We start from the raw sequence: 25501 nt of genomic DNA, 5'->3' as shown, positions 1-25501 counted from the left end.
TATACCCATTCTTCAATATATTACTTCTCCAAGATCCCACTGCCCCAACGGAAGGATGGTCTCCAGGCAGTTGCACAGCAACGTTTTATCACGCAAAGACTGTTCTCATATTTTACTGGGAAGATGATGATACGGGTGCGAAAGAGGACGTTGACAAAATAAAGAAGTGGGTACTTTGTGCTATATGTGTTTTCATTTATCCTGACAAGTTCTACAGAATGCAACGCTTCGAACGTTCCTGGACGAGTTGACTCGATGAATGTGCAAGATTACGAGGGCACCGGCTTTTGGGTGTTGATCCTGAACCATTACTTCAACCAATGGATACGTGCATCAGCTCAAGGACCATGTGATTGGGGGTTCGTTGAACTTTCTCGTCACAACACAGTGCCTCACACGACGCACACGGGCATTTTCGCAAATGCAGGTCGATATGCCAGTACGATCGACGTCTTGCTTATATAGAGGGCAGGAGGTGGTCACCACCTAGCTCCTGTGCCCATTATAATGTGCATGTTCAATAAGGACACTTTCAAGAGAGGGTATCGGAGGCCAGGGGTGCGCAGGTGAGCTTTTGTTCCAGGCTATTTGGAAAATCAATGTTAATTACGTCGGCAGGTCTGGAAATAGCGAAGTCGCGGTCTCTCAATGCTCTCATCGGTTTCCGTAAGGAAAACTGCCTTGTCTGGCCGTTCAATTTCCAGGTTCCAAACACACCCAGAAAGCTCAAGCTAGGTTGACCTGAAGACAAATTCTCAAGGGAGATCAACCGCGAAATCATTGATATGGCCAATCTTCAGGTTGTCATTCTATGTGGGACCAACACAGAGAGATTGATAGTGAGCGCAATATATTCAGGTACAATGGGCTTAAAGTTGCCTAGATTGAGCATGGGAAGTACAATATCTGGAATACAGCATCGTTACGCTTTTTGAAGATGGGCATGCTGCGATGAAGGGTATGCCACCCTTTAAAGGTACGTAACAATGAAAGAACAAATGAGCATCATCTAATGGGAACAATAGGTCTTGATTTCGTTCTCCGGTGGGAATATTGAAGTCGAGGATGAACCGTTAGCAATGGTTGAAGAAGCCAGAGCTTGCCCCTACACACTGCATAAGCGCTAATAGGAACTAACAATGTTGAAATATCTATCCATGTGATTTTGAAGCTGCTTTTCAAAAACTGGATTACTAATGACACCTCATGCACCCTCTGGAAACAAGGGTGTTATCATCAATATTGCTATTCATGGAGCAACTTCTGGGCCTGGTAATATGGCCAGTGAGTTGCGGATCAAGACAATCAGCTACACAAGCGAAACCCGAGATGTCGGGATTTTTTGTACGTCGAATTGGTTCTGAACTGACTCATAGTGATTTACTGATAACCTCACTAGATCCCAGGCGATTTATCATATTTCGAGGGGTCAGAGCATTAGAATTGACTCAACTGGGGCCGAGGTCCACTTTTACAGTCATTTCAATGAGCGATATGAACTAGGAAGGACCAGGCCTAAAAGGGTAGATTGCGGAGTTTTTACCCAAGGTTGCTCACATGTTTCTGTACCCAGAATATTGTATGTTGAGCGTTGATGAAAGAGAGGCGATTCAGGATCGTTTGACATGAGTCTTTAGCTTTATGCTTCTGGCGTATTCTCATACCCAAAGAAATATCGAGACATTTATTGTGCGATATTTGACTAGAAGTCTGTGTCATGGTTTTATTTCTAATCCCAGTAGCCATTATTCTAATGACCAACCAGAGCCTGGTGCGCGGGAGCATATCTGTTACCATGAGGCTTAGCGGAATCAATAATCTTCCGCATTTCCTGCTTATCCTCCTCCGTCAACTCAATATCACGAGAAGCCCAATTCTCCTCCAAGCGACTAGCCTTGGTGGTGCCCGCAATGGGGATCAGTCCCTGGGAAGCAACCCAAGCGAGTGCGATTTGACTAATCTTGCAGCCCTTGCGAGCAGCCAGCTTTTTTATTTCTTCCACAATTGCTCGATTCTTATAGAAGTTCTCGCCTTGGAATTTGGGGGAATTGCGGCGGAAGTCATCGGCAGCGAAGTCGTCGGGAGAGTTGTACTTGAAGTTATCGACTAGCCAGCCGTGTCCAAGTGGGCTGTAGGCCACGTAGGCAACGCCTAGTTCCTTAGCCGTATCAACCAGGCCGTCTGTTTCGTGAAGTGTCTCGAAGGCTGAGTACTCGGCTTGGACGGCATCAATCTTGGCGACTATTTCCGATCTGTGAGTAGGGAATTGCTAAATGAATAATGGCATGACTTACTCAAATTTGCCTTACGGAGTGTGGCCGCAGAACATTCTGAAAGTCCAATATACTTCGTCTTCCCTGCTTTGCGAATCTCATCAAGTGCGGGGATTGATTCCGTAAGAGGTGTGTCTAAAGAAATAAGCCAACCGAACATAAACGTTATTAAGATCGAACGTACTGGGATCTATCCGATGGAGATAGTAAAGATCAGGAGTAAACCCAAGCCTCTCAATAGTGCCTTCAATGTACTCCTTAATATGCGAAGCAGAGTTGGTGACCGAAAAACGCCCTTCTCCAAAGACGTCGAACCCACACTTCGAGGCAACTGCCGACGACAATGGTCAGCTTGAGGAAAAATGGAGTGGTCGCAAGTCGGGAGCTCGGTAACTCACCGAAAACCTTGTCGCGAACGTTGTGCTTCCTGATGAAGTCTCCCAGCAACTTCTCGTTGACGCCGGCTTGATAGACAACCTGTTTCCAGTCAGATTCTGCGGTTCAATTTCTCTGGATTTATCAAATGTCAACTCACAGCAGTATCCCAAAATGTACACCCGAGCTCAATTGCCTTCAGCAGGACCGGTTCAGCTTCCTCAAAGCTAAGATTGCTACCCAAGCCAAAGCTCAGTCCCATTGCACCGAAGCCCGGCGATGGGACATGGATATCGCCAAAGGGGAGTGTTTTGACCATCTTTGCTGATTGGCTGGTTGTCTGAAATGGACTGGGAGGAGTTTCGATTGCAGTCACAACAAGACCTGGTGAGCTTGCTCAATTTATAGAAGGTGAACTAAGTAATGTGGCCGGGGTTAAGGTGGGGCCGATAGTAGCGGATCTGTCATCATGCTTAACTACGCCCTGTGCGCACCTTTAACTCCGTTGGCTCCAAGGGACATGCAGGTGGCTGACTTTGACCCACTTACAGTATCCTCGAGACCGTTATTGCCTCTCATGTCAGAAACATCGAGATGCACTTCCAAACCCTAATAAGCCAATCCCGATCTGGCTATTGAGGTATTCAAAGATCTGTGCTGAGGTTTGAACGGTATAATACTTACTATAAGGGTGAACCCATGGGTAAGATGTATATTCATGTTTTGTCATAGCTCCAAAAATAGGCCACGCCTACCTGATGTCCTTCCAACTCAAGCGTACCAGGTCAACCCGCCAACAGCGCCCAATCCCGCAAAAAATGGCACAAACTCTCGATCCCTGGCAGCGTAAGATGATTGTCCATATGATAGCCAAGGACAGGCAGACTCTCTCAAGGCGTCGATTGTGAGCAGATTTGACCGACAGTCGGTATTGCGTCGACTACATCGCTCAGCCCTAAAAGCTCAAACCGCGAGAACAAATATCACAATACGCCACCAGCCAGCCCTTTCGGGACGCCGTTTGTCTATGGTGCTCCAAGATGGATCGGCTTAATGAAGAGTTCACAGGAGATTACAGGATAGCTGTTATGCCTCCTCCTATTCTTCCCTACTTAGAAAATAAGAGGATAATGGATGTCAGTGTTGAGCATTATTCCCAAATGAAAGTCTCAAACTGAGTCCAAAGTCCCAACAAGGTTCCGAAATTCCTACGGGAAAGGCCTCCACTATATCGCAAAGAGTATGAGACATGCTTGCACATACCCGGTCCACCATCCCCAGAGCTGTTCTAAGCGTCGCAGCGCATCCCGAACAAGACGCTCACTGTATTGTTTCCTTGGTTCGCAGTCACGATATCGAGATAGCCATCTCTGTTGAAGTCGCCTACTGCAACACCTTCTGGAGCGGACCCCACGGGGAATGTGGCCTGCGGCTGGAAGCTTCCTAATCCAGTCCCAAGCAAGACACTCACTGTTCCGTCAAAGCTATTCGCAGTCACAATATCGAGGTAGCCATCTCTGTTAAAGTCGCCCACTGCAATACCTTCTGGACCGGACCCCACCACGGGGAATATGGCCTGTAGCTGGAAATTCCCCGATCCAGTCCCAAGCAAGACGCTCACTGTACCATTGACGAGCCGATTCGTAGTCACGATGTCGAGATAGCCATCTTCATTAAAGTCGCCTACAGCAACATCATACGGTTGGGCCCCTGTGGCGAATATGACCTGTGGCTGGAAGCTGCCCGATCCAGTTCCGAGCAAGATGCTTACTGAATTGTCGCCGATATTCGTAGCCACGATATCGAGATGGCCATCTCTGTTGAAGTCGCCTACCGCAATACCTTCTGGAATGGATCCCACAGAGTATAATGCTCGCGGCTGGAAGCTTCCCGATCTAGTCCCAAGCAAGACGCTCACTGAATTGTTACCAGGATTCGTAGTCACGATATCGAGATAGCCATCTTTGTTGAAGTCTCCTACTGCAACAGAGATCGGCTGGAGTCCCTAAGGGGAATGCGTTCTGCGGCTGGAAGCTCCCTGATCCAGTCCCAAGCAAGACGCTCACTGTATCGTCGGCGGCATTAGCAGTCACGATATCGAGATGGCCATCTCTGTTGAAGTCGCCTACTGCAACACCGAGCGGAAAGGATCCTACGGCAAATGTGGTCTGTGGCTGGAAGCTGTCCGATCCAGTTCCAAGCAAGACGCTTACTGAATTGTCGCCGGTATTCGTAGTCACGATATCAGGATAGCCATCTCTGTTGAAGTCGCCAACCGCAACAAAAGCTGGAGTGGACCCCACGGGGAATGTGACCTGTGCCTGGAAAGTCGTGCATATGCAGGCGCCCGATGAGCAAGCTGATCCAGCAGGGCACTATAGAAGGGTGAGAATTGACAATAGCAAGCCAAGTATGAGAGTTAGCCCAACTCACAGTGTTCCCACAAGACCCACAGTTACTAGTAGTGTTCTGGAGGTTGGTGCAGGCTCCATTGCAACAGGTGAGGCCGGACGCGCACTATCGAGTACCACTTAGACGTCGTCACAAATATGCAGTCTGCGGCCATCTTACAGAAGGAACACAATCTGTTGTTGGTATACAAATGCAGCCTCTATTTCATATCAGCTTTCAGATAGCTCTGCAATCCCAAGACTATCGAGAAAGAGACTAACGACGGAGTTTGTCCAAGGATATCACGTCCATATAAACCGAAAGGTCGATCACCGTTGTCGCAGTAACCTGATTGGTCGCCAATTTTACGACACTTATGAATCAGTATGCTAGTATTGAGGTAACCTTTTCAAATATCCATGGATGTCTCATACCTTAATGTCACAAGCGACCGGGTCGCAACCACCACCACCACCCCCCCCCCCCCCACATGCCCACCGGCAATAGTGTTACCCCCACCCCAGTGGTGACCCTTACCCTTAGCCCAATTCTCTAGAGCATCTTCCTTAGGGAGGAGTGCAGTGACAAAAGCACAGCATAAAAGGTTAAGAAAGATGAAAAGCATTTTGCAAAGCCGTAGACGGTAAGAAATTTGATAGGAAAAGAATATCAGTTTGAACTAGCCGTACTGCTCGTTGTAATGGAGAACAATTTGCCGTACCCTCTCAGCAGAAGGTGTTATATATAGTGTGCACATAATCAGCCACTAACTAACAGTCTTCATTTTAGAATGCTTAGGCATGTTTCCTAGAATGTAGATAACTCAGGTTGTCTTTTACGAATGATACGGTGATATGTTCGGTACATAAGTAGCCACCTGACCTATAAAGAACATTATTAATCTAATACTGAAAAATTTTAGTACCCATTTGACCCTATAAGTAAATTACTTATTTTTGTTCGGCTGTTCTTGAAGGAGAGGCCTACATGACACTTCGGGGGATAGACGCCTTACTGTTAAGCTTATATGTGCCCCTATGTCTAGGACCGTAGGTATGTAGCCGGCACTAGGTTCCGTCCAGTAGAAGCGTATATTTTATTATAAGTCGGATATATTCTCATTCTTAAGCGCCCTAGAAAGGGGTATACGCAAGGCGGGAGTCTTGGCGTCCTATCTTGCTGGGAACGGACATTTACAGATAACACTAGGGCAGTACTATCTAGTCTTTGACTCGTCGGCTGCGGGCTATCTTCCGTTGTAGAATACTCCGGGCGTCCTCCTTGATCTGTTCCCAATAAGAACTGAGTGGGAGAGTCAGGTCTTGTTCCGTATCCTTCACCACAACTCGATTGTTCAATTTAACACTCTACTCGATCTGGTAATGAATACAGTTCACAGTCCAGAGATTGTTCGTCCCATGCACTTCTATCTTCACACTGAACCCTTAGATCAAAATTCAGTTGGTCGGACGGATGTTGGCGCAAGGGGGGTTTATTTGCTAAGGATCTTGATGCCTACGACTATTTAATTATCAAATTTAGCACAAACTGTCCTATTTCTCACACTTGTTTCGTGGTCTTGTCTTGCTGTTACGTCTTCCATATCTTGATCAGGAAATCGGCTTAAGATGTCATTCGATAGTTTTCTCTCCTTAATTGAATTTGAACTCTATTATAAAGCTTGAGAACAAATTTGGGTGTATATATACAAACATCATAAAATCCCTAATTGTTTTAGGTTTTAGAGAACCTCAACGATAGTGATAGATATCCCAAGCGGAATTCGACGGAAAAGACACGATTTTACGTGGCCTTTGCACAAAGGAATCGAGCCAGATGAGACTTCGTCTGATGGTGACCACCTGATAGATTAGGACGGGAACTAGCTACGAACTAATCAACAGATTTTGAGAACGAAAGCTTATATTTGACGGAAAATCCCCATGAAATTGCTGTTTGGTCTCACATCACCCTGATTGGTCATGTCGGCGCGATATAGGAGCTTTGCACAGCATCGCTCGATGAATCTGTAATGCGTAGCCGTATAGTATGGGCTCTCTCTTCTAATCTAGCAAGAAACTTGCCATTCGGCGAGCCCTGGCAGCGGACTAAAGCACTCTCCACTACCATCCATGCGCGAGAAACTGCGGTGCATTCCTGTCGGTAGTGTAGCTCGTTGAGCAGGAAGACTAGCGGACGAAATTGCTGATACCCCTTGAGCAGCCAAGCCCATTGTCGAGATTGGGGTTCTCCTTCCAAGCGGACAGCAGTATCGACAATGTCGATCGCCTGCAGGAACAGAAAGTCTTGGACGCGTTGTTCGTATTTATATGCGCATTTTTGAGGACCAACACTGATGGTGAGTGTATCTGCACTATACAGCTCAAACCACATCTCCATGATAAGGACATGAGCGACATGTCGTGTCAGCCATTGGATTGGATCTTTACTGCTAGTACAGTATTGGAGATAAAGGTCCTCGACTCGCGTCTGACATGCTTGGATTATTTGTTTCTTTGTTTCTGTTGGGATATCTCGGCTCACTCTTTGTCTTGCAATTGCGATCTGGAAGCGAACGAGAGAGAATGTTTGTTCGGTCCATCCGGTACAAGGAGTTGCGGGCGTACTTGAATCAGGGTTGAGGTCGGAGTCATTGATATTCAACGGAAGGTCAGGAATGGGAACCATGTCCGATCCATCGTCTTGTCCAAGGTCCCTGGCAGCCCGGTGGTCAAGATACCAGAGCTGACACCACAGCCTTTTTCGCAATTCATGTTCAAAAGATGAGAGGTCAGGTTTGTTAAAGATTGCGGATCGTCTCGCTATGCCGGTGAGCTTCCAGGAGACTCCTGCCTCGCCAATCAAGCGGCTGACGGATAGAAACAGGACTAGTGCTTGCAACGCGATCAAGTCCTCGTTCAAATTCAGAAAAATCCCTTGTGCCAGTGCTTCCTCAGTCGACGAACGATATGCCATCAAGGATGTGTCTTTAGTCATGCCGAATAAATTCTGAACTTCATCGTCAGACATACTCGCGATGCCGGAGAAGTAAATAGCGTAGATGAGGGCTTTTTGATTCCCATTTAGAGAGCCTGGACGGTAAATTGACTGGATAAGAATCATTTCCACGCTAGGCCGATGCAATATCTTCACGACAGGATCAACTCGCTCAACGAAGCACTGCCAGCATGTTCGTACTTGACCCCTCAACGGACGGGTCTTCCAGTCACCCGTCGTTGCAATAGCGCCATTCACTGGGGTTTCCGGTTGGTCAGGTAGACTCAAAACCTTCGCCCCATTCACAATGATATTTGAGACTATTGGCTGGTGCAACTGGATCGATAGGCCTAGACTAGGCACCTTATTCTCGGATTCACAATAGCTCCTTTGTGGCTGTCTTCTCGATGGTCGACGGCACCTCCTAACAGGAGAGGGATACGCACATTCCACCGACCAGCGGCTGCAGTTGGTGCATGGAGATTTCCGGTCGCACCTTACTTTGCGCGTCCGACAAGCTATGCAGGCTTTAATTTTCACGATCTGGGGTGCCATGCCGACAAAACGGTATCTGCTAGCAGAAGCGACCGACTCGTGTAAGTTGTAGACGGCAAACTCAGCATTCGGAATTCTCGGTCAGTTGCGTTTATTGTCCCTTGGCGGGGATACGAGGGGCTGTGCACCCCTCACTGAAGCTGATTTCTCGTAATCGCATTTCTCGGTGTTTCACAGAGAAAGCGACCAATAAGACGACCCAGAGGTACACACTTCATCAAGAATCCGTGAAATATAAATATATGCCTTGGACACACCACCGCATGTCAAATTCAGTGATCATTAACTAACTGACAGCAAAATGTGGACTTCTTATATGCGTGCCACGACTTTGTGCTGGGTTCTTGGTAGTATGATTCTCCGAGACTTTGAGATTGTTGACTAACTATAGACAGGCCTCTTCACTGAGCCTTCATCCGCGCAGGTTATCTATGAAGACCTTGACCTGGTACCAAAATACCTTAAAGCACATGCTATAGTCATGGGGCTCGTGTTCACCGTCATGCTGCCCCTTGGCGTATTTGCCATTCGGTTTCTCAAGGGCAAAAACGCAGTCTTGATACACGCTGGATGGCAGCTGTTTAGCTGGGTGTTGGTCATTGCTGGACTTGGATGTGGAATTCGGGTGGGAAAGATTTTGGACCGAGTGGGAACTGTCTCCTTTACTTTTATTCGAGTAAATCTAGATGTCCATATGCTGACTATGCTGAATATAGCTTGAAAACAATCCGCATACAATCATCGGCACTACTGTGGTAGTCCTCATGCTCCTTCAACCGTTTATTGGACTTGCCCATCACCTTAGTTTCCGCAAGACAAAAAAGCGGACTGCATGGACTCGTATCCATGTCTGGTATGGGAGAGCGCTGATTCTGTTGGGAATCGTCAATGGAGGTTTAGGATTAAAACTTGCTGCAAATACCACAAAAGGAAAGGTCGCCTATGGAGTGGTGGGGGGTATCTTTGGAATGGGCATTATCGTGATAGCGGCTCTATTTGAAACGGAAAACCTGACACAATGGACCCAATCGAAGAGAGCACCAGAGCGAGGGACGGCAGAGAGAACTGAGCAGCAGCAAGAACATGCTTAATCTAGGACATTGTGTGCTCAAATCATATTCTCTACTTTGGAATAGCAGTCAACTCCGCGTCTAGCTCGACGTAGGACATATTATTATCTTGCCGGCGACTCTATATACATAGTGTGGTGTATAACCCTAAATTATATGCAAGGCAGGTAATAATAATTTTCAATTGCACAGCGAGTCAGCTTCAGCACCTGCAGGAACATGGAAGGTGGTGTCTTCCAGTTCCTTGATAGTGTCTTGGGCACCTGCCTTTAGCAGATCGCGGTTGACCACAAAACGGGTGGCAGTGGGCGACCTGTATTAGTCGCTCTGACAGACTGCCGCGTTTAAACGGAGGTGGCAGATATTGTCAGACCCCTAGTTGAACTACGTCATTGAACATTCCGTAATTCTCTAACACTCCCCCTTAGTGCGTCCCTACTGTTAGTTGCCTCTGAACTAGACTTGGCACGACAATAAGGCCGTGTTGGTTAAGCCCCATTCCAAGACGCTCTTACCGTTGCCCTCGATATGAAATCAATTGCCAGTTATCAGTCTGCACAATTCGGCCCCCAACGAACGACACTTCGTCCGCCACCGACCTTCTCCCGATCTCCAGGCTGACTGAGCAGATATTAATACTATTGTTCGTCACGTACGGCGAAGGGGAAAAGTGCTTGAGTATCTGGAATTACATCTGACTCGAAGTTGGCGTTTGGGAACCTGCTATAGCGCTGTCTTCCCTTTGAAAACAATCAAAGTTCTAGGAATTATTCGTTACCGCAGTGAGGAACATTGGGCAAACGGACTATACCCAAACTGGCCAACCATGGCTTCTTCTGGTTGTAGGTAGATCATCTGTAGAACTGTTTCGCAAGACGTTTCAAATCGGCAAAAGCTTTGGCTGAGACTCAAATTGCTCTATGTATAACTATGACCATCTCAATTAGAAGAACATATCTACTCAGTGTAGTGGCAGGCGTTGGGGTTTGAGATCTTCTCAATGCGCGCGGCAATGCCCACACAGTTTTTGTTATCACCAGGGTTTGCGTCTCCGACAGAGACCCAGATAGACCAAGCACCGTCGATACTATGGGGACAAGCAATCAGGTGGTTGCCGGCAAACTGAAGGTGGCCATCCTTGATAGCCCACCCCTTGCGTTCACCGTACTTGGGAGTACCCTGGGCTAGGGTGTCGTAGCCAATGACGCCTTGGCCTACCGATCTGTTAGTTTCATCATGACAGGCACACAACGGAAGTCTTAATACATACCCATGCCGGACCGATCAACGAAAATCTCCTGGGGGGTGGCAGAAGTGTCGTAGAGATAGAGAGCGCCGTTCTTGATGTAGAAGGTGGCGTCCTGCTCCTTAGGGCGGGCGCAGCGGGCTCCCTGTTTCTTCAAACCCGCGAAAATTGTCCCCTTTGCAGCGTTGAAGCTAGAGTACTGAACATCAGAGCCCGAATGGATGGCTACAATGCCAAAAGCCTCAGATTCGGTGGCACATTCGGTGGCCGGGAGGGCAGCGGTAGTGGCTGCGAGGGAGGCAGCGAACAGCAGCTTCTTGATCTGCATAGTGGACGTTGGAAGAGATTGAGCTGAAAAGTGCGGCTGAGTCTAAATGAAAGGGGAGTAATGGAAGTATAGAGAGCGGGATTGTATGATGGAAGAATGGTAGGGGGTAAGGAATCCCTCTTGCTTTTATGTCATTCCACCTTGACCTCAAATCATCGGAATTATTTCGCAGAAATGTCGAGGGCCCATACATAGAAAGATCATTAAGGGTTGTCTCAAACATCGAAAGATGATTCGCTGAGATCGCAATAGCAAGGCCGTGCGAGTTACTCGTGTCCCTACGAGCTTTGCTTACTCGGGGTAGCTAAGAATAGCCATAGCTATAGAAAATCTATACTCTGTAGGGCCACGCATGTTTGTGAGTGGATCGCACAGTCTCAAATACGGGATATTCCCCCTTTAAGATTAGTCTCCGCATTTGAGGGTCACAAGGCTCTTTTTTTTTTTTTTTTTTTTTTTTTTTTTTTGCATTAGAAGGTAAAACCCCTTCATGAGATTCAATTAGGGGAGACGATATCAATACCCGTCTAGCGGAGGCGGTACTCGCGAGTTGCGAATCGAGATAGGGCGGCTTCCCAGATCTAACGTTACGCCGGCAAATTTCACCGCCGCTTCGGTAAAATCAGTCCTTCGGGGGCTAGTAATAATGAGCCTTCTGCAGCAACGAAGCTAAAATCCGACCTCCAAAATAAATGTCTCGGCCTATTATTATACTCAGGTGAGACCATAAATGCCAAGTACACCACATTGTCTCTCCGATCCGCCACTCGACGAGAATCGTGTCCAAGACTATCAATCAACCAATCAATAATTTATTTGCCCGATGTAGCTTGCTTTAGATACAGCCGCTATGCAGGAGTACTATCAGGCCTACCTGACAGCCGAGGGAATGACTCCCAGAGCACATAACCACACTAGAATAAAGTAATGACAAAGGAAAAACAAAAGGAGAAATGTGACCGTCTTCCCCCAGACCCCCACGGTCCAACTGCCCGCCTTCAACCGTCCACATGCCCACACTGCACCAATCGTCCTCGTTGCACTAGCGGTCTCTCAACTGCCTCACTTTCCACTAGCTTCCCCAAATCACGGAGCTCGCTAGACTCATCGACGCGACGCGCCCACGCGAACCATCCCCACCGAGCCATTCCCTCGACTGCAGCAGCCGCTTTCCGAGATTATATAGATGACAAGGGGTCGAGATCGACCAGAGACACACGCCCCTATTCGGCTCCCATAATACTCCCACCATCTCACTGCGGATCAACCATGTTTCGTCCCCTTTCTCGACCGTCGTGGCAATAGGATCCACTGTCTGAAACTGTTCTAAGAGACCTGAGTCAATGATTAATTTTGTCCATAGTCGGGGCTGCCAGCTATACCATACCGTTATGCTGCGACTGTATTCCTGATCCTTAAGGTTACTGCTACCTCACAACTGCGCACTGATCGCACGTATGATGTCGTGGAGGAGCGGGGTAAAATGCCTATATATAAAGTCCTCGCTAGCACCTGAGTTTTAGGGGCCAGCGATTAGTCTTGAAATCCTACTGTGTCGCACCCAAGTCATACAGCGAGTCTCTATTCCCCGAATCCGTAAAACCTCCCTATCAGGCGTATCGTGAGACTCCCCTGGCACAAGTATCGAGCCTTCCTAGGGGGCGCAAAGGATTTATGTGCTAGTCTAAGTAGGATCGAGTAAAGAGGCTAGTTGCCACTCTAAGCCTCGATGCGCGGTGGTAGAGGGTTCCTGCATTAGTAGAACGTCTAGGTTCTAGCTCGAATAGTCGTTGATGAGCGCTTCTATTCTCGGCCCCAATTTCATAATGTTCAACTATAGTACGCATAGGTTTGTTTCCCTAACATTGGGAGGGGTTAGAGGTTGCCGGGGTTAGACACTAGGATCGCTAGTTTAGTATTCACTACTACAGTCGAGACATCGGCCTCTCACGCCTAGTAGATAGTGTTGCCGTTCGTATTGACTAGCGCAATGTCCGCATCGCGGTGTCTCACCGCACGACCATACTAAGTGTCCAAATAGTTAGCACCGGAAGCATCTCTTTTTTTTTCCTTTTGATCTCATAGCGTTCCACGCTACCGATGTATAGTATCTCTGGTCGACTAGGAAGCCATTGTTTAGGATCCAATCTACACGCCCACCGAGTCAAACCAAATGCCTAGGGAGTGGCACAATACTAGTCAACTACGGTGGGTCATATCTGACTAGCAAGCCTGGAAAGATCCTATAGTAGGGGTCTGCAGGTCTAGTATATATCCTACCACCTTTTAAAGAAGGGTGGTAAATGGTTGGCTTATCTAAGCTGCCTCGACCTAGTGTTCATTGCCAGAAGGCTATAAGGGCTATTGGATCACCAACTGAGGTCCCGGTGACTATGAGAAATGGACAAATCTTCTTGTGTACTGTACAGCGTGTGTTAAATTTACCCAGACACATCGCTGAGCGACATGCAGGCTACCGCAACTAAGTATATATATATATATATATACTTCTACATACATGTATAGCGTCCCACTACCTGAAGACGAACTTAATGCAGCTCTAACCCTAACTAGCCAAATGGGCTGACAGCCAAATGTCAAGGTCGAAGAAGGTATACGAAATAATGGTAATGAATAACAATAGACCAATTAGTTACATGCACCCACCATCTCAAGAAAAGAGATAACGCTGCCACAACCAAACCCAACCAGCGATATGCTCGGCCACACTGAGGCCTCATAACAATACCCATCAGAGGTCACATAATCAAAAGGCATACATAGTGTCCATCTCCATCAGTCCAGGTAAAGGTTGGCTTCGATAGGGATGGGACAGTCGGTAGGCACCCGCTGGTTCACGTAGTCATCAATCCATGGACCATCACCCCTACCAGTCCACCATTCAGGGCCTCCCGGAGGGCCACAGTAGTAAAGAATGGTTCTGTCACTGTTACCGAAACACTGCTCAACACCATGTGCAGGCACATTGATGCCTCTTCCAATAACACTGCCAACTTGGTTTGCATTGGGCGCATAGATAATGGCCTGCCCTAGGTCTTCTGTGGGAGGCGCAACCTCACAGCCGCATTGCTGAACTCTCTCCACAGACACAGTAAACGCTGTGACAGCCTGGTAGAAGAGAACACAAATCTCTCCTCCCTCGTCAGCAACGCCATTACAGTTGAACGAGTTTGACGTCGAGTAGGTCTCAGACTCTGAGACACTGAACCCAAGAGAGTCGAACTGTGTGTTGGCGCCTAGGGAAAAGCTCCAACCAAGAGTGTTGGAGAAGCCAGTACTGGTAGACGATCCCGAGGTATCACACGCTATAACTGAATTACCCTTCTGGGTAATAACGAAGTTCTGGTGTGGGTCTCCATCTCCCACTAGGGAATAACCGATATTTGACGAGCATGGACCACAGATACTGTGTTCAGTCCCAATCCCCGTATTGTTGACAGAGGTACCATCAGCTCTCACTTTGATCTGTTTCATCCGCATAAAGTCCTCTGCAGTGACATCGAGCACTTTAGCCCTAGGAAGCGAGAATCCCACTGGGGCTAGTGCCAACAGCGTGCAGAGAACCCCAGGAATATTGCCGAGGAGCTTCATGGTGCCTTAAGATAGCAGGTGGTATGCAATGGCAGTTGTATATGTGCAACAATGATGCTTCTTGGAGCAACTGCGTGTAGATACTTCTAGATCACAAGAAGTTTTAGTTACGTTACATGCATTTTAGACGAGAAGGGGAATACTGACCTGTCGAGCAGTGGCAATAATAGCACTAGTGATAGCCAGGAAGAAAGAATATTATCAGAGAAGGTAGTTCGGATAAGTGGTGATGCCAGTGAAGATGGTGAAGAGCGTGGAAATGGCAAGACTTATATAGATATTTTCTCAACAGAGCGACGAGCGAGAACAGTCAATGATTTAGCCCCCGACGACTCGGTCAGATTGGTCTAGACGGGTCGAGTAGATACCATAGGACGCCGTAAATAGGGGTCAAAAATAAGGACGTCAATAGATACGATTTGTCTTTTTTGACAGGGGTACGGGTTTAGGTACTATAGACCGTAGTAGACACAAGACACCTTTCCTAATTGAGCATGTTTCATTACTATTAATACGTTGGGCCAACCCTACAAACGACATAGCCATACCGGTGGCTGCGTCGTAGTTCCGGTTGATAGCAGCCGATCCTGTGATGTGATGTCGGCCGGGCGAATGCAGTTGTTTGGATTCGCTATGTCGTCGTGATTAATATTAGCCTTTGGGGGCCAACTAGGTCTTTTCCTCAGCCTAATTGGTAATTTAAGGTGATTACGCTTGTGCACTCGTCCGGGGGTTCTGCATTATCCAATAGATACAATTTGACTTTTCCTGAAATGGGCATGGCTTCAGGTCCTGCAGACGGTAGAAGACACCTTTCCTAATTCAGTACGTGGTTTATTACTATTAATACGTCCAGCCCTACAAACGATATAGACGCCACGCCGGTGGCTGAGTCTTAGCCCGCTTGATAACAGCCGATCCCGTGATGTGCTGTTGGTTGGATTGGCTACGTCGTCGCGATTAATCTTGGCGCTTGGGAGCCAACTAGGTCTTTTTCTCAGCCGCATTGGTAGGGTGATAGGATTGGCTCAAACAAGCTTTAAGACAAGGCGGAGCATTTTCGGGGGCTTATCGATACCCCGAGCCTTTGTAGATTCGGCAAGGATCGTTCTCCAAATGAGATGAGAACCCCATAGTTAATTTCGGGTCAACGGACGGAAATACCGTTTTGGGCCCCTTCCACTCGGCGTCATGTTCGTGTTCTCAGTGACGAACATAATCCCGTAACATCAGAAGCTTTGGTCGCTTTTGTGGCTTAGCCCTCAACCTAGCGCGCCTGATGGTTGTTTTCTTGGCACCCCCTGATTGGGTACGATCTTCCGGTAGAACAGCTTTACGGCGAGCTTTGTTGTCTCTAGCAGCGCACTGTATTCCACCCCTGACCTACATGGCTCCAGAAACCCTGATCATCACTCACTAAACCTAGGTGATCACCGTCCCCTTTCTTAGATTATAATCAGCGAGTTGAGATGGGTTCACAACATAATGAAATTAAGATAGACAGGCATTTCTGCAGTAATGGAAATAGAGAATTGCCTATAGCGAAGCGTTTAAAAAGATAGGGAGTTGATAAACCAAATCAAGTGATTACCAGCGGAAAGTGTCGAGATCGTGTTTTTGTAGTTTTAGAGTCTCGTCAAGGCCTGCCGTGGCGTGTTGCCGTTGTAGGTGTTAGACTGCCCTCATGGCGCACGACTTTGAAACCGTTGTGATGCCTCCGCAAAGTCCAGTACAGCCTCCACTGTGCTGGCCCGCGTGGCAGTGTTTGCAGTGAGCAATAAAACGGAAAGAGCAAGCCAAGAGTTGCCAGAGATTATCCGGTACATATGTACACAAGGCATATAGCGCTGGTCGCAAGTCATACGCGCTAGTTTCGGGCCACGCTCAGGTATGGGAGCTGATATGGCCCGAAATGCTAAGCTACCATTAGGATCCATTCGCACGATTGGGTAGCAAGAGATGGACGCTTCTGATTATATATGCTGAGAAAAGTTCGGAAACATATAACACAACTTCAGATTTCAATTCAATGCTGATTCAAAAATCAAATATCCGATGCGAACAGGGTTGATAGCAAGAGTAAAATATGCACACAAAGATCATAGACTACAAATTAATAATAACACCACATGCCAGCTTATGCTTCTCAATTTTTGAGGGGTATTCTTCCATCACACCATCCCTTTACTCCTGAATCTCTGCCGTCTGATCATGGTGCTCACCGGCAGTTCCCACCTTGGGCGTCTCCTCGGTAGCCGGGCCGTGGATGTCGCCAACGATGCCCTCAGGGGGCACCCAGCTGGCGCTCTTCCAGGGCTTCACGTTGAGGACGTACATGGTGTCGACCTCCTCGAGAGTACGGCCCTTAGTCTCGCACACAAAGAAGAAGACAACCAAGATGGCAGCGAAGCAGCACGCGGCGAAGACGTAGCCATAGCGGAAGTCAATGGAGCTGGAGATGAACGGAGTGAAGAAGGAGATGAGGAAGTTCCAGGTCCAGTTGGCCGCAGTCGCGACACCCATGCACACGGCGCGGTAGCGGAACGGATACATCTCACCACAGATCGCCCAGACGATGGGCCCCCAGGTGGTGGCGAAGCCGACGATGAAGAAGCAGGTGAACACGATCATCGCGACACCGGCGGCGTGCGACTCCGGGTGGTAGTGGAGAACCTCGTGGCCCACGGAGGCCCAGATCATGAAGCAGATGAACATCCACCCGGCACCCACCATCAGGCACTTGCGGCGGCCGTAGTGCTCAACGGCATACAGACCGGGGATGGTCATGCCGAAGTTGACGGCACCAAGGATAATCTGCGTCACGTATGAGTTGGACAGACCAACGCCCTGGAAAATGCTGGTTCCATAGTAGAAAATGAAGTTGGCACCCGTCAGCTGCTGCAGGGACTGCAGAGCGATTCCCAGAACTGTGCGGTAGAACATGCGAGGACCAGTGAAGATCTCGTACCAGGCAGCCTGGCCACTGGCGAGCTCCTCATCCAGTTTCATCTTCATGTCCTGCATCTCCTGGAGGACAACGCGGTGGTTGGCTGGAACACCGTAGAGCTTGCTCATGACGGTGCGGGCCTCCTCAACGCGGCCGTGACGGTAGGCATAACGAGGAGACTCGGGAAGGAAGAGAGTGCCGAGACCCAGGATCAGAGGCCAGGCAAAGCCGATGCCCATAGTGATGCGCCATGAGGCGGTGGACTTGATGCTCTCGGTGCCGAAGTTGACCAAGTACGAGATGAAGATACCGAAGGCCACGAACAGCTGGAAGGCACTGACCATGGCACCACGGACCTGACGAGGCGCAGACTCGCTCTGGTACATGGGCACCACGCTGGACAGAGCGCCGACACCCAGACCAGCCACCCAACGGCCCAGGGCAATCTGGTACCACTTGTCAACGGTAGCAATCTGGACAACGATCCCGACAATGTGGATCAGAGCCCAGAAGGAAATCGACATCTTGCGGCCAATACGGTCAGCGATGGGGGCAGCGACAAGAGCACCGATCATAGTTCCGATAGACAGCTGTGGAAATAGTCAGTACAGATCATGATATTTTTGGGGGTTGTGCACATACCAGACCAACAATGAGGCCATTCCGAACGTTGCTGAAGGCATACTCGCCGGTTGAGGGGTTGTACTCAGCGAAGCGCTGCTTGAAGTCTACCATGGTTGTGAAACCAGAGATTTGACCTGAATATTGCATTAGTTTTAGGCCGATGGTTGGATATAACGTTGCAACTGACCAGTCGAGTATCCGAAGATGAAACCACCCATGGAGACACACAGGCCGAGGATGAATGACCGCCAAGTCAAGTACTTGACAGGACTGTCGTCAATGGTAATACCATCCTTCTCGAGGATCGAGTCCGCACGAGGGGGAGTAGGCGCCTGCGAGGAGAAGGGAGATGACTCTGGGGCGGCCTTAGACCGGCTGAACATGCCTCCAAAGCCCATGATGGGGAGACTGTTGTGATTATAGTATGGGCAGGGATGGAGGGAAAAGGAAATAAAAAAAATCAAAGAAGGAGAGAGAAAGAGGGGGGTGGGCAGTCAAGTAATAAATATGCCGTCAACAGAGACCCGGATTCCCCCTTGGGGTACCATGGCAGGCGAAATGGGGGCCCGGATCTCGTTTTCCCACGTTTTTGGGCCCGGAATGGGGCGGAGGAAATTTCAAGGCTCTCATGACTTGACAGAGAAGGTGTATGTGTGTGTAGTTCGGGGCTTCGTTTTCAGTGGAGAATGGGTGGGCCAGGCGATGACCGACTAGAAGCGGAAGTATGACGTTCAGGGTTTTGTTGTTTTGTTTTGAATTCACTTGTAAGACATTGGGGGCGGCAACATTCTCTTGCGTTGCCTCTATTTGTTGTTGTTTACAACATTGTTCTGTGAGCATCGGGCAGATGCTTGCAGTTGTGGTGTGGTGTTGTGTGCAATGATCAGCCGAGCTTCTTTGCCACCTTCTGGAAAACTACGCATTCCAGTTAAGTGTTGGGTCTATCCGGCTGCAAATCAGGCAAAGTGGAAACAGGGCCCGTGGGTTCCATGAACTTCATTGCAGTCGAGGACGGGCACAAGTGTTACACAATTGACATAAAGCACTATTCCTATCCGGCTCTGGTGCCGAAGACGAGCTGGAAGAGACCTTCAGGAAGAAATTTCCCAGTCTTGGTCCCTTGTGAGAAGACTGATCACTGAAACCGTTGGTGGGTTGAGCAGAAAAAAAAATCTGTTAACCTGCAGTGGGTCGCAAACGTGGATTCTTCAATGCCGCTCGAACAGATTTAGAGATGGGCTCATCGTCATCAAAGCTTGACTCGGACTGTTTTCGGCAAAAAACCATCATTGTTGATCTACAAAGCAGAGCAGATTCGCTGAATCTGCCCTAATTGCCAAACCGTGGGCAAGCCATCACTTTATAGAAACCACCTCGCTCACCGACTGCAGTCTTTTGAAAAGAAGCTGAAAAGATAAGCCTCAAAAAGTATCGAGGCCCCACTACCGGTGAAGCTCACTCGGACATCTCCCGTCGGGCAACGATTTGTTGTCGATCTGTCTTGTTGGGCTAGGCTCTCGGGGATCCACAAGAGACCCATTCGGCACACCGAATGCGTAGGCCAGTTTTCCCGATGTGCTCCCGAAGCCGACTCGGCATCGGGATCGACGTACCGTGTCCGACCATTGCTGAGGATGGCTGGGCTGACGATCGTCCGATGGGAGCTGCTTTCTTTAATATTTTGGGCGGGCGCTAAGGCTAACATTCCTCACATGCCCCCTTGTATAATCTTAGACTGGCAAAGAATTGTAAACATGCCAGATGAAAGCGAGACACATTGTTGATTGATCGGCATCCCTTGATTCTCGGGATCGTGTCTTAGGTTTCAGGCTAGGGAGTGCGCTCAGCAAAGACTGAGGGACCCGCTTCGGCTGACGCCCCTGCCGCGATCTGCGGTGAGCTGGCTTGGGAAACTCTGCCAACGCCTTCATTATGCTCAACGAGTAGGGCAAAAATAAAATAAAAAAAATAATTGGAGAAGCCATGTGGGTCGGGATCCAACGGTGCTGCTAACAGATCGAGCATTAGCGTCCGACAGTATCTGCGAACAGGGAAATAGGCACTTCGAGGTCCAATCATGATCCTCGTGCCTCTCATCGCTTGTTTTGAAACTTGGCCTGTTGGGTCTTCGGTGAGCTGGGAGATGAGTCCTCGGTCGATGCCGGAAGAGCGATACCGTGCACAGCCTCTGCACGGGATCCTACTCATGCCAGCTACACTGTATAGAATGTTCTCCTCTTTTTGATAATTTGAAGAAATTCAAGTCTATCCGAGCTTGCCTGATTCGTGGGCGAGCCAAATCTCATGCCTATATCCTCGTAGTTGATACAAGCAATTCTCAGTAGAAATAAATCCATTGGCCCGGCTCTCTGCTGTCTGACGTATACTCGATGAACCCAAAACGTGGTGGAAGTGTTCCATTCAGTCAAAAAAGTGACCGCCTGAGTTTCTATGCATCTGACAGCCTAGCCTGGATCATCCAGCGGCCCAGCCATGACGCTATACGAGGTCTATGTCCTCACGTCAGCCATAACCACTCCTGAAACATGGGAAACACTTGATTAAACCATGGTAAAAAGCTGTCACTATATTTTTATTCACGAGTGGGGTCTACATGAGTTGAGACACATACCAGTTACTGTCCACCCAGCAGTGGAAGGTGGTAATGTGGCAGTTATTCAGGTTGGAAGTAAAATTCAAATATCCAAAAAACACATCAATATTCATCTGTGTTGGTAGTGGTATATGCTTGTAACAACATCATCGAGTCAATCACTTTTAATCCTCTTGACATAAATGATCCTCCAGAAGCGATCTAGATGCTGATCCACTACAGTAGATAATCAATCGCACGTCGAACGAATGATGGGAAGGAAGGAGAAGAACGCCCAACACCATTTTGCACCCGTACCAAAAAAGAATGATTAAAAATGGGGTCCACAGCACTGCCATCAGGCGAGTCTGCTTTAACGGCGCTGAGTCTTGCCCATTCCGCGCTTTCCGGAGAACTGTTCACAATATTAGTAAAATATGGCAACTGGAGAAAATCAAACATACCAAATGCTTGGCCAGCGAGACGGTCGTGTGTCGATCGGCCTCACCCTGTCGGGCCATGCGGTTCATCTTCTTCTGGCCCAGCTTATACAGACGCTCGGCCTTGGTGCGAGAAGTCGTGTCTGTGACACCGTCATCACGACGGTTCGTAGCAGCCTGGCTGCGGGCGCGGCTCTTAGCACGAGCAATGGCCTGGCGCGGGTCGTCGAGATCCATAGCGTCGTCGTTACCGGCTTCGCTGCGGGTAGCGGTGCGGCCACGAGGCTGGCTCTGGGAGCGGGCACGCGCACCGACGGTGTCGACGTCGTAGCCAGCCGAGTCCAGAGCGCTTTCCATCTCAGACAGCTTCTTGGACTTGGCGCTGCGGGGGATGGCAGCGCGGTTCTTGAGCGATTTGCGCATCTTGGCTTCGTTGCGCATCAACACGCGCTTCTCGCGGATCAGGTCGGCCTTCATGCGGATATCGGCGTCCTCGGCATCCTCCACGCTCTCATCGGACTCGTAGTAGCCATCAGCCTCGAGCTTCTCCTCTTCCTCTTCAAGAGCAGCCAACTTGGACTCAATGTCCGGGTCCACAAAGTCGTAGATGTTCTTTCCATTCCACACCTCGGGGATCTTGTCGTGCTTCCACTCGTCGTCGGCGAGCGTGTAGTCGCGGTGCATGTCGAAGTTGTACACACCCGCACCACCGTTCTCCTCTTCAAGGTCACGCTCGAGCTTCTTCCGGTTGGGGTCGTTCTTGTCGTATTTCTTGAGATTCTTGACAGCCTCGGGGATGAAAGTCTCACGCTGGACACCACCCAGGGGCTGGGCGACGTGAATCCGAGAGAGCACATCACCCAGACGACCGCCAGGGTTGGCTCCGGAGTTGCTGGTGCCGGACTTGAGCTTCTGCGCCACACGCTCGGCGAGAAGCTTGTCACAGGCAGCATTCTTCACGGCGGTCACTCCTTCGGTAGTGGTGCAAGAAACCTGCAGCATCTCAACGTCACCCGACTTGAGAATCTCCTGCAGCTGCTCCTGGTACTCAGGCTCAAGATCCTCGGGGCGGCGAACATCAATCTTGTTGACCACAATGTAGACGATCTTGTTGGCGAACAGGGGCTTGATGCTGTGGAAGAGCTTGATTTGGTCTCCAACCGAGTATCCGCACTGCTCCGACAGATCCATGAAGTAAAGAATAGCGGACCGAAGATGGGCGACCGCAGTGATGGACTGCATTTCAATGGTGTTCATTTCCTCCAGAGGGTGATCCAGAATTCCGGGAGTATCGATGGCCTGGAAACGCAGGTATTTGTAGTCGAAGTGGCCAACGAACAGACTCTTGGTGGTGAAAGCGTAGGGCTGGACATCGACATCCGCGCGGGTGATGCTGCGCAGAAAGCTCGACTTTCCGACATTGGGGTACCCGCAGATCAGGAGGGTGCGAGTGTTGGGGTCAATCGAGGGCAGACGACCCAAATGTTGACGGACCTGTTCCAGGTAGACGAGCGGGTCCTTCAGGCGACGGCAGATGGTGGCCATGCGACCCAGGGCAGCGCGCTTGAGCTGCTTGCACTGGAACAGCGACTGCGCATATTTGATGAGACGGACGTAGTCGCGAGAGACGGTTTCAATCAAGTGCTTGGCGGTCGACACCTGGCCAAGTGCAATTCGGAAGTGGTCGGCATCGTAGAGAGTGTTCATCAAATCCTTGTCTACGGGCGGTATTAGACCCCGCTCGCAATTTTGATCAAAGTGGCTGTCAACTTACGGAAAGGATGGATATCCTGCAACCGAGGAAATCCATCGAGGATAGAGGTGAATTTCTCGCCAAATGTTTCCTGGGTGTACTTGACTTTTCTGGTGTAAAAACCTGAGAGGAGAAAAAATTTCGGTCAGCGATGGGACTTTATCGATAACCTCTTCTGATAGCCAATTTTTTTCCTTCTGGTCGCCTTGGAACACCACACAATCTGAATCTTACCTCTGATACGGCTGATCTTGAAACCAGCACGGATCTGCGTCGGCAGCTGGCGTTGGGTCCGGCTGAGGACGATATCGAGGAATTCCTGGCTCGTGGGCACAGGCGCAATCTAATCGGCGGTGAAAAAACACACATTAGTTGGTGGTTGTGGGAGGAAGAAAAGTCCCAAACTCACGTCCTTCCAAGTAGTCTTCATGATGGGCCACGAATCAGTCTGTCCTGCACGACGACTCGAGAATCCCAGTTGGTGACAAAAGGGTTGATGTGGTTTGCGTTTTCTCCACAAAAAAAAATTGTTACCGGCCCTTTTCTGCCGGGCGGCGAGTAGCCGCGGGGGCGGGATTGGGTGGTATAGGCGAGCACGTGATCTACAGTCTACAGACCCGAAAGCGCTACAAAAACATGTACGAGTAGTCCTGTACATCGCATTGTTGATGGTATACAAGCCATTGTGACCGATTCAAGAATGCCATGATATAAGACTCGATTGAATGGCCGACACAATTCCCGCCCCTCAAGAAACTCCGTTGCTTTTCTCTCGAACCCGTGTAGGACCCAACCCGAAGATGACCATAAACACGTAATAGGGGGACATGGAAAGCATGACAAGACAAAAAGAAAAACCGACAGAAAGAGATGCCAAAACCAACCACCATTCTACTGCTCGTTACCGAGCTCCAGGACCTGTGGCAAATGTTAGCGCAATGTACAGAAAAGACTAACAGGAGTTATTACCAGATCAACCCATCCGCCGCCGCCGAATTGGCACTTGCTCGGGCCATGCGACACGAATCCAAATGACTCGTAGAACGGAATTAGATGATCGTGCGCAATGATGGCAATGCGGTCGGCAATCTGGGCTTCGCGAATCCGGTGGATATACGACTTCAGTAGGGTGCTGCCGACCTGTTTGCCCTGGTGATCCGGGAGGACTGCCAGCGAATGGATGGCGATGGTGCTGCCGCCCTCTTCGTGGCCCACGGCGTGGCCATCCTCAAAGCTCCAGCGCTCATTCCGCCAGTTGTCCGGCAGGCGCATCGCCCGATCCGTCACTAAGGGTTCCGAGGTCCGAGTGGCGATGATGTGTCCGACAAGGGTAGCGCGAGGCTTGGGCTGCCCTTCATCAATGATGGGAAGGGTGAAAAGCCCCAGGCTGAGTTCGGGGCACCGGCTGAGGCGATAGACAAACTACGGGGAAAGAGAGCATCAGCAAGAGAGGGATTTTTTTTTGTAATACCTGCCGTCAGAGCGTTCATACCTTGTCACGCGAGCAACGTTCATTCTCTGGGAACGCATTCTCCACATCCATACAGTCATCGACATTGGATACTGAAAGAAGTTGAACAAATGGGTGCAGCTCATCCAGCTTGGTGCGGTGGTGTGTCGGCGGGCGGCGGAGCCAGTATGGGAACTCGTTGGCATCGTCCTGGTCAACTGCGACGTAGTCCTCATCCACCCCTTCGTCATCGTCATCGTCATCGAGCGGGAAACCGTTGGATAGCGCAATCCCCGCGCGACTCATGATCCGCGAGAGGTCATTATTGTTGGTAGTCGGCAGCGAATAGTCGTCTGCATTCGACAAGGGCTTCAGGCCGTTGTTGTCGGGACCCGGCATGGACTCCGACGGCCGCTCGCTAGGATCAGACATGTTCGTTGACGTTGGGAAGGCAACGGGCGTGATAGATGAATTGTCAATTTGTGCGTGGTACTAGGCTAAAAGCGCACGCGCACAATGGGATGGAAAGGGCAGGGGGGCCCAGGATCGGTGGCGTCAAGTGGGATGCAAATTGATCTAGAGCGGTGGAGATCAGCATGCATGCGATAAGACAATGTGTTTTCGCAGCACAGAAGATAACAGAGTCCGTAGTGTTCATCTGAGATCCTCAATGATTCCATGTGGTCCTTGGTGGGGGTCTTTTTCCTCCCCAGGACCAGGACCCAGTGGCCGATAAGAATCTGCGCCAGCGAAGTGTGCGCGCTTGGAGGGGCAGCAGTGGGCTAGAAAGGAGCGGATAACGGAGAGTAAACGTAGACAACACTTACAATTTCGTTAATGCGGGTCG

General features: G+C 49.4%; 9 protein-coding genes across 9 annotated transcripts; 1 reads left to right on the top strand and 8 right to left on the bottom strand.

Moving 5' to 3' along the window:
- Window positions 1-1750: 1750 nt before the first annotated feature.
- Window positions 1751-2967, bottom strand: N7474_011052 (uncharacterized protein; the record flags this gene model as incomplete). The annotated part of the gene is made up of 5 exons (XM_057202462.1): window positions 1751-2241; window positions 2295-2408; window positions 2458-2604; window positions 2672-2750; window positions 2809-2967. The coding sequence occupies 5 exons, from the start codon at window positions 2965-2967 to the stop codon at window positions 1751-1753; spliced, it is 990 nt and encodes a 329-aa protein (XP_057047746.1).
- Window positions 2968-3936: 969 nt separating this feature from the next.
- N7474_011051 (FG-GAP repeat domain-containing protein) lies at window positions 3937-5664 on the bottom strand (the record flags this gene model as incomplete). Its single annotated transcript, XM_057202461.1, has 6 exons — window positions 3937-4653; window positions 4715-5023; window positions 5102-5165; window positions 5220-5259; window positions 5321-5412; window positions 5474-5664. The coding sequence occupies 6 exons, from the start codon at window positions 5662-5664 to the stop codon at window positions 3937-3939; spliced, it is 1413 nt and encodes a 470-aa protein (XP_057047745.1).
- A 1355-nt stretch (window positions 5665-7019) lies between these two features.
- N7474_011050 (fungal specific transcription factor domain-containing protein) lies at window positions 7020-8162 on the bottom strand (the record flags this gene model as incomplete). Its single annotated transcript, XM_057202460.1, has 1 exon — window positions 7020-8162. One exon carries the CDS (start codon window positions 8160-8162, stop codon window positions 7020-7022), a length of 1143 nt encoding a protein of 380 aa, XP_057047744.1.
- A 394-nt stretch (window positions 8163-8556) lies between these two features.
- N7474_011049 (cytochrome b561 domain-containing protein) lies at window positions 8557-9682 on the top strand (the record flags this gene model as incomplete). The annotated part of the gene is made up of 3 exons (XM_057202459.1): window positions 8557-8632; window positions 8987-9237; window positions 9308-9682. The coding sequence occupies 3 exons, from the start codon at window positions 8557-8559 to the stop codon at window positions 9680-9682; spliced, it is 702 nt and encodes a 233-aa protein (XP_057047743.1).
- A 936-nt stretch (window positions 9683-10618) lies between these two features.
- Window positions 10619-11235, bottom strand: aspf34 (cell wall protein PhiA; the record flags this gene model as incomplete). The annotated part of the gene is made up of 2 exons (XM_057202458.1): window positions 10619-10875; window positions 10932-11235. The coding sequence occupies 2 exons, from the start codon at window positions 11233-11235 to the stop codon at window positions 10619-10621; spliced, it is 561 nt and encodes a 186-aa protein (XP_057047742.1).
- A 2796-nt stretch (window positions 11236-14031) lies between these two features.
- On the bottom strand, window positions 14032-14847 carry N7474_011047 (uncharacterized protein; the record flags this gene model as incomplete). Its single annotated transcript, XM_057202457.1, has 1 exon — window positions 14032-14847. The coding sequence occupies one exon, from the start codon at window positions 14845-14847 to the stop codon at window positions 14032-14034; it is 816 nt and encodes a 271-aa protein (XP_057047741.1).
- A 2184-nt stretch (window positions 14848-17031) lies between these two features.
- On the bottom strand, window positions 17032-18816 carry N7474_011046 (sugar porter family MFS transporter; the record flags this gene model as incomplete). The annotated part of the gene is made up of 3 exons (XM_057202456.1): window positions 17032-18384; window positions 18437-18552; window positions 18606-18816. The coding sequence occupies 3 exons, from the start codon at window positions 18814-18816 to the stop codon at window positions 17032-17034; spliced, it is 1680 nt and encodes a 559-aa protein (XP_057047740.1).
- A 2568-nt stretch (window positions 18817-21384) lies between these two features.
- On the bottom strand, window positions 21385-23634 carry N7474_011045 (putative GTPase NOG1; the record flags this gene model as incomplete). The annotated part of the gene is made up of 5 exons (XM_057202455.1): window positions 21385-21426; window positions 21476-23169; window positions 23226-23327; window positions 23439-23547; window positions 23614-23634. 5 exons carry the CDS (start codon window positions 23632-23634, stop codon window positions 21385-21387), a joined length of 1968 nt encoding a protein of 655 aa, XP_057047739.1.
- A 461-nt stretch (window positions 23635-24095) lies between these two features.
- N7474_011044 (polyamine acetyltransferase) lies at window positions 24096-25086 on the bottom strand (the record flags this gene model as incomplete). Its single annotated transcript, XM_057202454.1, has 3 exons — window positions 24096-24122; window positions 24162-24626; window positions 24697-25086. The coding sequence occupies 3 exons, from the start codon at window positions 25084-25086 to the stop codon at window positions 24096-24098; spliced, it is 882 nt and encodes a 293-aa protein (XP_057047738.1).
- Window positions 25087-25501: the final 415 nt, after the last annotated feature.

The sequence above is a fragment of the Penicillium riverlandense genome, assembly GCF_028828495.1.
Source record: "Penicillium riverlandense strain IBT 135883 chromosome Unknown utg000011l_segment0_segment0, whole genome shotgun sequence".
NCBI classification, from domain to species: Eukaryota; Fungi; Ascomycota; class Eurotiomycetes; order Eurotiales; family Aspergillaceae; genus Penicillium; species Penicillium riverlandense.
This window is presented reverse-complemented; position numbering and strand designations above follow the sequence as displayed.